The sequence below is a fragment of the Eschscholzia californica genome, unplaced genomic scaffold (assembly GCF_041429995.1).
Source record: "Eschscholzia californica isolate CP2 unplaced genomic scaffold, dmEscCali1.0.p SCAF_2, whole genome shotgun sequence".
Taxonomy (NCBI): domain Eukaryota; kingdom Viridiplantae; phylum Streptophyta; class Magnoliopsida; order Ranunculales; family Papaveraceae; genus Eschscholzia; species Eschscholzia californica.
In genome coordinates, this window is record NW_028238309.1 from 60786611 (window position 1) to 60799586 (window position 12976).

At 36.5% G+C, this 12976-nt stretch overlaps 1 protein-coding gene, 1 long non-coding RNA gene and 1 pseudogene across 2 annotated transcripts; all 3 read right to left on the bottom strand.

The window, feature by feature from the left end:
* Positions 1 to 477: 477 nt before the first annotated feature.
* LOC147559855 (uncharacterized) lies at positions 478 to 1190 on the bottom strand. Its single transcript, XR_015233655.1, has 3 exons — positions 1128 to 1190; positions 958 to 1034; positions 478 to 863 (listed from the first exon to the last, which is right to left on the bottom strand). It is a non-coding gene; the product is annotated as an uncharacterized LOC147559855 (long non-coding RNA).
* A 795-nt stretch (positions 1191 to 1985) lies between these two features.
* Positions 1986 to 6493, bottom strand: LOC147559856 (26S proteasome non-ATPase regulatory subunit 13 homolog B). Its single transcript, XM_086661815.1, has 6 exons — positions 6046 to 6493; positions 5093 to 5539; positions 4456 to 4536; positions 3069 to 3265; positions 2873 to 2972; positions 1986 to 2467 (listed from the first exon to the last, which is right to left on the bottom strand). Exons 1-6 carry the CDS (start codon positions 6193 to 6195, stop codon positions 2282 to 2284), a joined length of 1161 nt encoding a protein of 386 aa, XP_086517941.1. The 5' UTR covers positions 6196 to 6493; the 3' UTR covers positions 1986 to 2281.
* Positions 6494 to 6747: 254 nt separating this feature from the next.
* On the bottom strand, positions 6748 to 11214 carry LOC147559857 (uncharacterized; annotated as a pseudogene).
* Between the last annotated feature and the right edge of the window lie 1762 nt (positions 11215 to 12976).

Sequence of the window (12976 nt, forward strand, 5' to 3'; positions counted from 1 at the left end):
AGGCTGAGGCCCGAAGAGCAATTTTGGGTGCGTGTAGAGAGTACATAGGGTCCATTAGATGGAGCTGTCCACTCCAGCTTAGAGCAGCTCCAATGCAAGACTCAAGAAAATTCTAAAAATCCATCAGCTTGATTAAGCGACTTGACACTCCGAATACGGCCACACGATTCATTGTAAAAGACCTAAACGATGGTTTAACTTAGCGTGCATCCAAATGGAAACGGAATCAAACCACAAACATTATGTGATAATTTAACTTTTCCAACATGAGTAGTTTCATTAAATTTGTTGGCATCTCTTTCACTTATAGATGATTTTGGCTACGATCCGACAACATTGATACAGAAAATAAATCACCAATTTGAAGTTAAAGTTCTTCCATTCAACCAATCTATACTCAATCTCAAGAACAAGATAGTATAATAAAGGCCGCGGCTTTGGGGAATAAAAACAATTCTCCGGGGAAGAAAAATTTAATCAATAAATATTTGACTCATTGACATATTTCTTTTTTAGTCCAGAATTTGATTTGATCAAACATTGCCCCTTAATCTTCATCTCCTCTCTCCCTATCTCTTTCTCTTTAGCTCTCTCTCCCATTGTCTCTCACCATCTCTCTCCTATGTAGATAATCTTAGAACTCTAAACACAATATTCTCAAAGAAATTCGAGAGATTGTACGTTAGAGTCTTATCAAATCTTACTGTAGCTAAGAAATTCATCTATGGAATCCAAACTAGTTCTTGAATCAAGGCCTCGTGCGCGGCAACAATAGTGGGTTGTCCACCATACATCAATGGCCACATTTTAAAACCTCCCAAAAAAAGAGTGATTTCATCATCCTTCCAAGCTGAACATAAAACCTAACATGAATACAACAAATCAAACTTCAATCCCATTAAAAGACATTTGAATCCTATCATAGAAAATGGTAGACATAAATAATGTATCTTTTACAGGTTGATCATGTGATATTGATGCTTTGGGCAACTGGCTAAATTAGCTCCTGAACGTTGTATCTCCCAACATCTAACCTGTCAATATTGTCAACGAAAACAAGACACGAGCATTCATCACCGGCAATACAGAGAGAGAGTGAGAGAGTTAGGGGCAGGGATTGAGAAAACCTGATTATCCCAAGAAGTGGCAACAAGGTAATTGCCCTTGGGACTAAAACAAAGGCTAGAAACAAAACAGTGGGAGGTTGATTAACCTAATAATAAACAAACAAACAATAAATTCAATCAAGAACTACTTGTTTTTTTCGAACAAGTTAATCTCAAAAGAGGTATTAAATCAATGAAGCTTGAATTTTTTCGTTACCTCGGTTGACTTATTAGAGTTTGGATTTAATTTTCTGTAAAAAAAAAACAGCATCTCTAGGAGAACTTTTATCAAACACCAATCGAGCATCGTTAATTCACCATTTCTAGCATACATATTGATAAGCGAAGTATGTATAAATGGATCACATTGAAGACCCACCTTCAAAACATGATTATGATTTTGTTTTCCTTCTTGGGTAGCAGGAATATGAACACAAGATTCCAAAAGGAAGTGGAAAGTATGTATAAATGGATCTCTTAGTTATAAGAAGATGAAGATTAGGAGGCAATGTTTGACCAAGCGAGTTTTTGGACCAAAATAAAATATGCCCCGGAGAATATACCAAAAAAACATAGATTCCCTAGAGAATTTATTCCCCAGAGATTATTCTTTATTCCCCAAAGCCGCGGCCATAATAAAAACAGGTTCTTTACACCCCAAAGCAGGTTCTTTATAAAAACATGTAGTTTAATATCTAATTAGATTAGGTTATGTATTCCAAATGATCAAAATTAAGTCTTTGAAGATATCTTGATTCAAATTCATGAGAAGGTTTTAGAAAGCTTGATAAATTAGGTTTAGGTATTTGAAATGATCTTACTTCAAATTCATGCAAAAATAGATCTTTGTAGCTAACCTAAAGAATAACAAGAACAAAATGAAACACAACCAACACTTTAATGAATAAAAAGACGACCGATCCGCGTTGTTCAAGCCCTACTCATTATGTTCTTAAAACACTGTCTGTTCTACGAACGAAAAAGAAACACAAAGCCTGCCTCTCCTAGTACGGATAAAATTGCCCCGATAATTATGAAAGTGTGCAGAAATGAGGATAGTCATATTACCACTTCATCATTGGGGAAGATTTTGTTCCTTCAACTTTTCAGGTATCTTAAATTGTTACAGAGGAGGTCATGGAGAAGAAAGAGAGTAACGAACATGGAAGATAGAATTACGAAGCCACAAGATCAGGTGTTTCTGCCTCCACAGATAATAAAGCAGTGTGTACTTTGCCTAACCAATTGTCCAATCGATCTCTCAATGATTTGATTTGAGGAATACCCAAAACTCTTGGTTGCACCCACGATACATGAACGGTTGCCTCAACTTGATCGATTATACCTTCTATAAGATGCACCTGCATTGAAATTCTCAATTGATGTAAGAAATCATTCGTTATTAGCGCGTACACTTACGGTACGAATGTAGATAATCTAGTTCAGTTGCGAATATGCATCAACTCTGCAGATATAGACGTTAAATGGAATTTGATTCTAATGTGTCTTGAAAGCCCTTAACTGAGATACGATGCTTGGTCCAACAGAGTTTCCACGATTCACCGTTTTAGTGGGACATTGCTTCGAATTCGATTTTGATGTTTTTAAGTGTCAATTAGGCTTGCTAAACTAGTCGGTTAGAGTTTCCAAGATTCAGCTTTTAAATGTTGTTTCAAGTCTCCACTAGACTTGCTAAATTAAAAGGACAAAGATGGTTTCATATAAGCAGAAAATTATCATATCAAATTTAAAAAGGATCAACTTACAGAAAGACTCTTCATGAGTAGGTGCTCCACGTCTTCTACAGAAAGTTTAGTGCGTTCAGCAATGATACTTAACGGGATAGTTCGATCCTCGGAGGGGCGGCTAGTAGAGAAGAAATATGGTTAGATTTGGCATTGGTTTTGAAATATAAGTGAAGAATTTAATAAGCAAACTGACACTTCTAAAAGAAAAAAATACCTGAAAATTATTTCCATTAGACAGAGTATGTTAATCTTTTCCAGTAGCTTCTTCTCATTCTGGACAAGCGCAGGTTGGGCACTTAAAGAAGCTCCGTGGACAACACAGAGTTCTTGATAGCGGACTAGATCGCCGGAGTTGAAGGCCTGAAGGATATAGTATAACCACTCCACCTTAGTCCCCAAAAGGCTCTTTATCTGCAATAGCAAAAGAAACAGGGGCTCAGATAATTATACTTTTGACACATTATATAATTATACTTTTGACACATTATATAATTATACTTTTGACACATTATAAAGTATGAACGAGGTGTAAAATAAACATGTGAATTAATATAATTAAGTACAGAACATATGATAAAGATTAACTAGTCTTTTGTATGCCAAGTAAGGGATTCCGTGGAAAATTCTTTCTGTTGCCTAAATGGCTTTCGCAGATTCAAAATTATGCCTAATAGTTTGATAACTAGAATCTAGCACATCATCTTAAGCTCGACTTAACTAGCTATCTTTGGTATAACAAGGAAAATACATCAAAAGAAAATTACGGCAGGACGTTAAATCATCATGTCAAATGTGTCAGGTAAGAAGAAGAAATGGTGTTGAGACAACTTGCTTTGCCCCTAACACCATTCTCTAGTTCTTACCTATTATCCGTCCTATGATGTAAGCTTACCAACATTCTATCTAAATTGACCCTTGACATGGTAGGATCTAATCCTACATTCGTGCCTCCCGCTAATATTTATGAAGTGTTTTTAATGCTACAAACTATGACTCTATAGTTCATATCATGTCAGAGTAGAGACTTAAGTCAGAAATGGTCCCAAAAATCAACTTCTCCAATGTAGAAGCTTTGTCACTCTTAGGTAAGAGAGAGTTATATCGAACACTTAGTAACAAGTCGGTTTCTGTATGCTTACATATACAGTTTATGATCCTCTAAATAAAAGGAGATGTACTCTACAGATTTTCTAGACTTTCAATTACCTCGAATGCTTAAGGAGGTTATATTATGCACTAACCTGTATTCTCGTGATAAATATCGTCTATAATTATGTATATACCTTAACGAATTGACATATGCAGAGGAAGGGACTAACATTGATTCTTCTATCTCTGTTCCTCTAAAAGGTATTCCCTGAACTCTTAATACTCACATAACCAACATAGATGGATGGATACATGATGCATCACTAGCAGTTCACAAATATATATAGACAGATAGAAATCATAATCTGTAGTCAGATTTATAGTGCATTCTAGCTTATGCCCAGAACTATACACTAGATGAAAAGCCAGCATCGGCGTAAAAAGAGTATTTTTTTTAATCTAACTCGGTTAAAATGAAAACAATCTAAAATACAGATTGACTAGTCTCTTACTATTGGATGTGCAAGCAGCTCCCCAAAATTGTAGATGTTATCTCCAAGCAATGCAGAAAGTGATAAATCAAATGCCAAATCCTGAAAAGGGAAAAATATGGAAACATTAGCAATAACATAGACCAACAAATTACTTCAAGGATATTTTGAACATCTATTATCAATATAATAACTTAAACCTTTCAAAGACATGACCATGTAAGTTGTAAATTTTTATACAACCCCACAAGATCTTGAAAGCACCGGGAAAATAAATACATTGCAATACAAGCAAAAAAAAATGAACAACAACGGTCTTCAATAGTTTCATATACTACAATAACCACCCAATCGTATCTAACTATTGATAGTTCAGGTGAATAGTTGCTTCAGTACAAGCGACACGTCAGGCTTCTCCTTAAGCAGAGACTTTTGTCAAAAAACGTGCACACATAAAATAAGCAATGCAACACAGTGAGATAGTAACTACATGCCGAAGTAACTCATTTATATTGACGAAGCAAGTTCTATGCAACTATGTTGAACCGCTTCATGTTTCGAGGAAATCAAGGCCATTCTACATTATGATACAAACATTAACGAAATAACATACAACTAGTCTAGCAAATTATTATTCTTCTAGGACCAAATATCATACCAGCTTGAATGTTTCAGAGAGAGATTCCACAGAAGTGTATGCCAAATACAGAAGTGCACTTTTATAGAATTCTGCAAACTCCTGACGAGATTTGTGGTACTGGGATGAAACCCAGTGGTAGCTTGCATAAACTGATGGATCTATATCAGTCATGCTGTCAAGTGTAGTCTTCCCATCATCCAAAAGTTTCTTGCACTCTTTTTGTTCTCCCTGCTCGAGTCTGAAGGCAGCAATCTGCATCTTCGCATAAAGGACAGGTTCTTCTATCCGCAACTCCCTAGTTGCTCGAAGCTTCTCAATAACCCCTTCAAGATAAGCAATGGCAGCTTCTTTTTCTGGATACTGTCGAGATACTATAACAGCAAAATGGGCAAGCTTGAGGAGATTAATTTTCGTCTCAAATTCTGTGATAAAATTGTGATACAATTGAATCAATGTATCACCCGCCTGAAGAAGATGAAAAACAAGTCCAACAAAGTGATTATTAGCTTGTATTTCTTATTTTAGACAATTCATGTAAAACCCCCAAAAGTAACTAAATACGAGAAACAGAAACAATTGCAAGTGAAAAAAAACTAGGGTATATATACTAACTCCTTCAGCTAGCTTGGTAGTTATTTTACAACATAATGGGTGTATGAATTAATTCTCCTCTTCTACATCATCAAACTAGTACTACTCTTGAGTGGAATTATGCTATAATGATAAATTGACATAAAAGATAGAAAAAAAGAAACCCTAGATGAAGTCAAGCTCTGACTACGTTCAACGAAATTCTACAACATAAACATCGAAACACTATATAAAACCCTAAATTTAACAATAATCAATGTTCCAGATGTAAACCTAGATGTGGATCTCTAAAGGTATCCATCTGTTCCTAACTTTTTGTTATTATTGAAGTACAGATCTCATAAAGATAAACAAATTTGTATATAGAGAGAGAGAGAGACCTGAAAGACGGCAAGAGCGACGAACTGATCAAGCTTAAGAGTAAGCTGATGCCATAGTTTCTTCTCATACAAATCTGCCAAAGTGTTGTACCAATCGGCAAGTTCCGGCTGCGCGTTACGTTGAGACTCTAGATACTGAAGAGCTGCCATTGATGTTTGATTGGAGATTTCCGATGAGAGAGAGAATGAGTTTGAGTTTCAGAGAGAGAGCAAGAGATTACTTGCAAGAAACCCAAACCCTATATATAATTCACTTTTTGTGGAGTTAATGGAAGGCGGTTCCGTTTTCAGTAGAACCCAAACCCAAATCCAAACCCGAACCCAAATCCAAACCCGAACCCAAATCCAAACCCAAACCCAAATCCAGCGGGGCGTAGTAGGCAGAGATTAAAAGGATAGAGATCGCCGATTAAACCAAACAAAACTTTATTCAATAAACTAAACTCCCTTAACAATAAACATAAAAGGTCTATTTATAGACTTCAAACTTTATAATAATAGAAGTCTAAAATTACTAAAACTCTAAAAAATCTAAAATCTAGAAACTACTAAAAATAAGGAAAACTACTAAAATTGAGAAACTGCTAAAAACTAAAAAAATAATCGAAATTGGGAAACTGTTAAAAATTGGAAAGTAGAAAAATAGAAAATCTTTTTGCAGGGCTGACTTGCTAAACCCAGGTCTGACCAAACAGGGTTGAGCTATGTTGTATCACGATCCCATTTATTATAAAATACTAACGCTGCTAGGTCTGCTGCATCATCCTCCCCGAGTCGGACAAAATTGGACCTCGAATTTGAATCGTCCTCATCTGAATTATCTCCAGTGTATGGTAATAAGTGTTTGGCATTATAAACATTAGAGGTACGCACATGACTTGGTAATTTTAGACGATGAGCATTTGGATTAAGCTTCTCAAGTATCCCGAGTGGTCCAATTTTCCCTGCTGATAGCTTGTTATATTCTTCCACAAAAAACCTATCTTTAGTTAAAACAACCCACAGATAGTCGCCCACCTCATATTCCACGTGGCACCTCTTCAGATCTGTTGCAGTCTTGTATCTAGCCACTTAATTTGCCAATCTATCGTTAGTTTGCTGATGAACGTGTTGCAAATTAAATCTTGAGTTGTGCCATGTAGCTTTTTTCAAATCGGGAACATGAGTAAGATCAACTGGAGCTCGAGGACTTATGCCGTAAACAATTTCAAAAGCTTAAACCGGTACTTCGATTAACCGACCGATTATAGGCGAATTTAGCTTGATGCAATTTTTGGTCCCAACTCTTTAGGTTATCTCCCACCAAACAACGTAATAAATTACCCAAAGACCTGTTTACCACTTCGGTTTGCCCATCTGTTTGGGGATGATATGCACTACTGAAATCTAGTTTCGTACTTACCATTCGCCATAGACTTCTCCAAAAATGACTAAGGGATTTAGTATCCTTGTCCGAAACGATGGATGTTGGAAGCTCGTGTAGACGATAAACCTCGCGAAAGAAAAGATGAGCAACATTCACGGCATTTGTTGCTTTCTTTGCAAGGGATAAAGTGTGTCATCTTCGAAAATCGATCGACTACCACATAGACAGAATCTGAACCCCGTTGCGTCCGAGGAAGCCTCAACACAAAACCCATACTTATGTGTGTCCATGGCTGATCAGAAATAGGAAGAGGCATATACAACCCAACATTGGTTGCCTGACCCTTGGAAACTTGACAAATTCTGCAATTCACTACGTATTTCTAAACTTCTCGCCTCATGGGATGGCCAATAGTACAATTGTGACAAAAGTTGTAACGTCTTATGATCTTATCCCTACCCATATGTCCTTTATTTGTGCAACTCTCGGATCAACTTTGTAAACTTGAATCAGGAATGCACAATTGAGTTCCCTTAAAAACGAATTTGTCATGCATTACGAAATCAGAACCCTGACATGCAACTACAGACTCATAGACTAGACCAAAGAAAGGATCAGTAGCGTATAAATCAGTAATTAATTCTCAACCGATCACCTGAGCCTGCAACGTTGTCAACAGATAGGAACAACGACTAAGATCATCCGTCACTTTTTTCATTACTCCGGACTTATGTTTGAGAACAAAGTAAATTGTTGTAAGAAAGAAGCCCATTTTGCATGTCGATCAGATACTTTGTCTTGACTATTGATATACTTCAAGGCAGCATTACCCGAATATAAGATAAATTCTCTGTGCTTCAAGTAGTTACTCCAATGCTTAAAAAATTGCACTAAAACGTAGAACTCCACGTCATATGTCTAGTAGTTGAGCTTATTGCCATTAAGCTTCTCGCTAAAGTATGAAATGGGATGAGAATCCTGACTTAGAACCCCCCAATACCTATCTTTGAAGCATCACAATGTAGCTCGAAACTCTTCTGAAAATCAGGGAGTGCGAGTATTGGTGGAGATGTCAACTTCTGCTTAATCACTTCAAAAGCTTTGGTAGCAGCTTCTATCCACAAAAACTTCCCTTCACGCATGCGATCTGTGATAAGAGCCATTGTAGTGCTAAAGTGAGGAACAAAACGCCTACAGAAAGAGGCAAGTCCATGAAAACTCCAGACCTCCAAAAGGTTTTTCGGGGTTAGCCAACTCCGAATAGCCTCTACTTTATTGTCATCAACAATCATTCCATCCTTGAAAATTACAAATCCAAGAAATAATACGTTGGTAGTCATAAAAGAACACTTCTTTGTTCCTACATACAATTTTTCTTTCCTTAGGACAGATAGAACCTCCCTTAGATGCCACCTATGTGTTTCCTTCATTAGGACTATAAATCAGTATATCATCAAAATACACCACCGCAAACTTTCGAATAAAAAGTCGTAAGATTTGATTCATAAATCGCATGAAAGCACTTGGAGCATTCGAAAGGCCAAAGGGCATTACCATCCACTCGTACAACCCTTCACGTGTGCAGTTTTCCATTCATCACCTGGCTGCAGTCGAATCTGATGATATCCACTTTTCAAATCTAACTTTGAAAAGATTGTTGCTCCACCTAATTGATCTGACAAGTCATCCAACCGAGGAATAGGGAACCTATATCTTACTGTGATTTGTTGATAGCTCTACTGTCAACACACATCCGCCATGAACCGTCCTTCTTGGGAGTTAATAAAGCTAGAACGGCACAAAGACTCATGCTTTCTCGAATGAAGCCACCGCAAAATACACCACCGCAAACTTTCCAATAAAAGGTCGTAAGATTTGATTCACAAATAGTACTTGGAGCATTCGAAAGGCCAAAGGGCATTACCATCCAATCGAACAACCCTTCACGCGTCTTAAACGCAGTTTTCCATTCATCACCTGGCTGCATTCGAATATGATTAAATATCCACTTTTCAAATCTAACTTTGAAAAGATTGTTGCTTCACCTAATTGATCTAACAAATCATCCAACCAAGGAATAGGGAACCTATATCTTACTGTGATTTTGTTGATAGCTCTACTGTCAACACACGTCCGCCATGAACCGTCCTTCTTGGGAGTTAATAAAGCTGGAACGGCACAAGGACTCATGCTTTCTCGAATGAAGCCTTTAGCTTTCAGTTCTTCCACCTGACGCCTCAGTTCTTCGTGTTCTTCAGGACTCATCTTATAATGAGCTCTATTCGGCAGTGTTGCACCAGGACAAGATTTATTTGATGTTGAATATCCCTCAACGGTGGTAAGGGTAGGTCTTTAGGGAAAACATTCACGAATTCTTCCAATATTGGATGAAACAGAATCAGGAATAACGCCATCCTCAATACTAATTTTCTTCCCAATTAACATATACCCAACATCCGTTTGTTTAACCTCCTTAACGAACAACCTCTGAGATAATAAATTTGAAGTCTCGCCTTTCTCAGTCGTAGGAGGAACCCCTCTATGTGGTAACAACACAATTTTTCTCTTATCGAATAGAAAACTATAAGTGTTCTTTCGACCATCACGAAGGGCTGACCTATCAAACTGCCAAGGTCTACCCAATGATAGATCACACTATCCATAATGACGACATCGCACCACACACTATCACGACATCGCATCCAAAAAGGAAACAAGACACCGTTTAGAAATAGTTACCTGAATTCTCTTCTTAAGCCACGCCAATGTGTAGGGATTTGGGTGTTGTTCCGTCTTTAAGTTAAGTTTAGTTACTACTTCTTCAGAAATAACGTTCTCACATGCACCAGAATCAATGATAAGCGTACAAACTTTTCCCCAATCGTACTAGTAGATTGGAAGATATTATTTTGTAATCAATCTTCCCCTTTAAGACTACGTGGTGCATAACACGCCCGCCGACCACCCAGTAAGGGACCAACATCTCCCTCCACGTATTCTTCCAATTGATCATCATCATACACGGGATCACCACCATCTTCTTGATCACCCTCCTCTTCACTAATGTTATCAATATACAACCCTTTACTATGTGGTCCTCCTTTTGAACATTGATTAGCATGATGACCAAGTTCGCCACATTGAAAATATCGAATTTCGAACCACTAGTTTGAGATGGATTAACCGGATTAGCTTGTTGTCTTGTAGTTATGGGTGTTTGTACAGGACCCGATGTATTGCCTCGTTGTTGGTTACCACCAACTGGCCTAAACTCAACACGACTCCTCCCAAACAACGAATTCCAAGATGTTCCTCTACCTTTTTTTTTTCTTGTTTTTCACAAATTAGGGCACGTTGATGAGCATCTGATATCGTGAATGGATCAAACATATTGATTGTATCCTGATAATCTTCCTTAAGACCACCAATGTAGCGAGCGACTAACTGTTCTTCGATTTCAGCAAGTTCATTGCGAGAAATCAGAAAGTGAAACTCAGTAGTAACTCGTCTACAGTACGAGACCCGTGCTTCAATTGTTGCAATTTTTGATACATTAACTTGATGTAGTTATGTGGAAGAAAATTTGCACGCGCATATTTTTTCATCTTTTCCCACGAAGTTACCTTTGATTTCCCTGTTCTGGACCGCATTACCTTGTGTTGCTGCCTCCATGCAGCTGCCCTGTCACGAAGTCTAGTAGATCCATCATCCTTTTCTGAGTGATGATTTGGTGAAGTCGGTTACCTTTGATGAACAATCAATGCATCTATCCGATGTGTCAACCCTTCTATCATTCGAGTCATCTGTTGCCGCCATTCGTCAACACCGTCTAATCGTTGATTTATAGCTTAGTTTATTGAATAAAGTTTTGTTTGATGTAATCAATCGTATTGATTACATCAAACAAAACTTTATTCAATAAACTAAGCTCCCTTAACAATAAACATAAAAGGCTTATTTATAGGCTTCAAACTCTAAAAAATAGAAGAATAAAATTACTAAAACTCTAAAATATCTTAAATCTAGAAACTACTAAAAATTAGAAAAACAACAAAAATTGAGAATCTGCTAAAAACTAAGAAAATAACCAAAACTGAGAAACTGCTACAAATTAGAAAGTAGAAAAATAGAAAATCCTCTAGCAGGGCTGACTTGCTAAAGCCAGGTCTGACCAAGCAAGGTTGAGCTATGTTGTATCACGGTCTCATTTATTATAAAATACCAACGCTGATATGTCTGCTGCATCAAGTGGGGTGTCAACGGTTCGGTTGCGGTTCGGGTATCTAACAACCTAGAACCGGAACCTATTAAGAATTACAATTCTGGTTCTTATCAATCAGTTCCAAGTCTGATTCTATAATTTAAGGATCCAGAACCGGAACCTATAAAAAATGCGGGTATCCATCGGGTATCAGATATTTATCTGTTCTTTTAAGACTTCTTATTTAATCATTTTTAACACTAACTAGGAAGGTTATACTTCATTCAAAAACCTAAATATTTTTGGTAGAATCTATTAAATAAAAGATACATGAACGAGTTATTAACATTTACGACAAATCTGATTATTCTATAGTTTAAGTTGCTATAAAATTTGTTATTAAATATAGTTTGATAATCGATTAAATAAAAGATGCATGAACGAGTTATTAAAATTTACGACAAATCTGATTATTCTATATTTAAGTTGCTATAAAATTTGTTATTAAATATAGTTTGATAATCGATTAAGAATGTTATGTTAAGTGAGAAACTCAATATAATATGATTAAGACATAATTAACATAAAATAAGTAATTATGACCTTAAATTTTTTGAAAGAATTGACTAATTACATATTAAATTCGGGTTTCGAGTGCCCGATGGGATTCCAGATACTGGAGAGTTGCCATGGCTGTTGATTCAAGATTTCTAATGAGAGAAAGAGAATGAGTTTTACAGAGAGAAAGAGATTACTTGCAGAGAAAACCCAAACCCTATATATCTGATTCCGTCGTTTAATTCACTTTTCGTACCCTATATATCTGATTCCGTGGGTGTTAATTGAAGGCTTGGTTTCATTACCTATAAAACCATAAAGAAAACGGGAATGGGCAAAATATGGATGGTTTTGGCTCTCATTTGGTGTTAGGTGTTAGTAGGGGTGTCAAGGCTTAAGGGGTGTCAATTGGGTCAGTTCTGGTTCGGGTATCTCACTACCCAGAACCGATATCTATTAATAATTACAGTTCTGGTTCCTAACGATTCTAGGTTCGGTTCCATAATTAAAGGATCTAGAACCGGAACCTATAAAAATGCGGGTATCGATCGGGTATCAGATATTTATCTGTTCTTTTAGGACTTCTTATTTAATCATTTTTAAAACTAACTAGGAAGATTATATTTCATTCAAAAATTTAAATATTTTTGGTAGAATCTATTAAATAAAAGATACATGAATGAGTTATTAAAATTTACGACAAATCTGATTATTCTATATTTTAAGTTGTTATAAAATTTGTTATTAAATATAGTTTGATTATCGATTAAGAATGTTATGTTAAGTGAGAAACTCAATATAACATG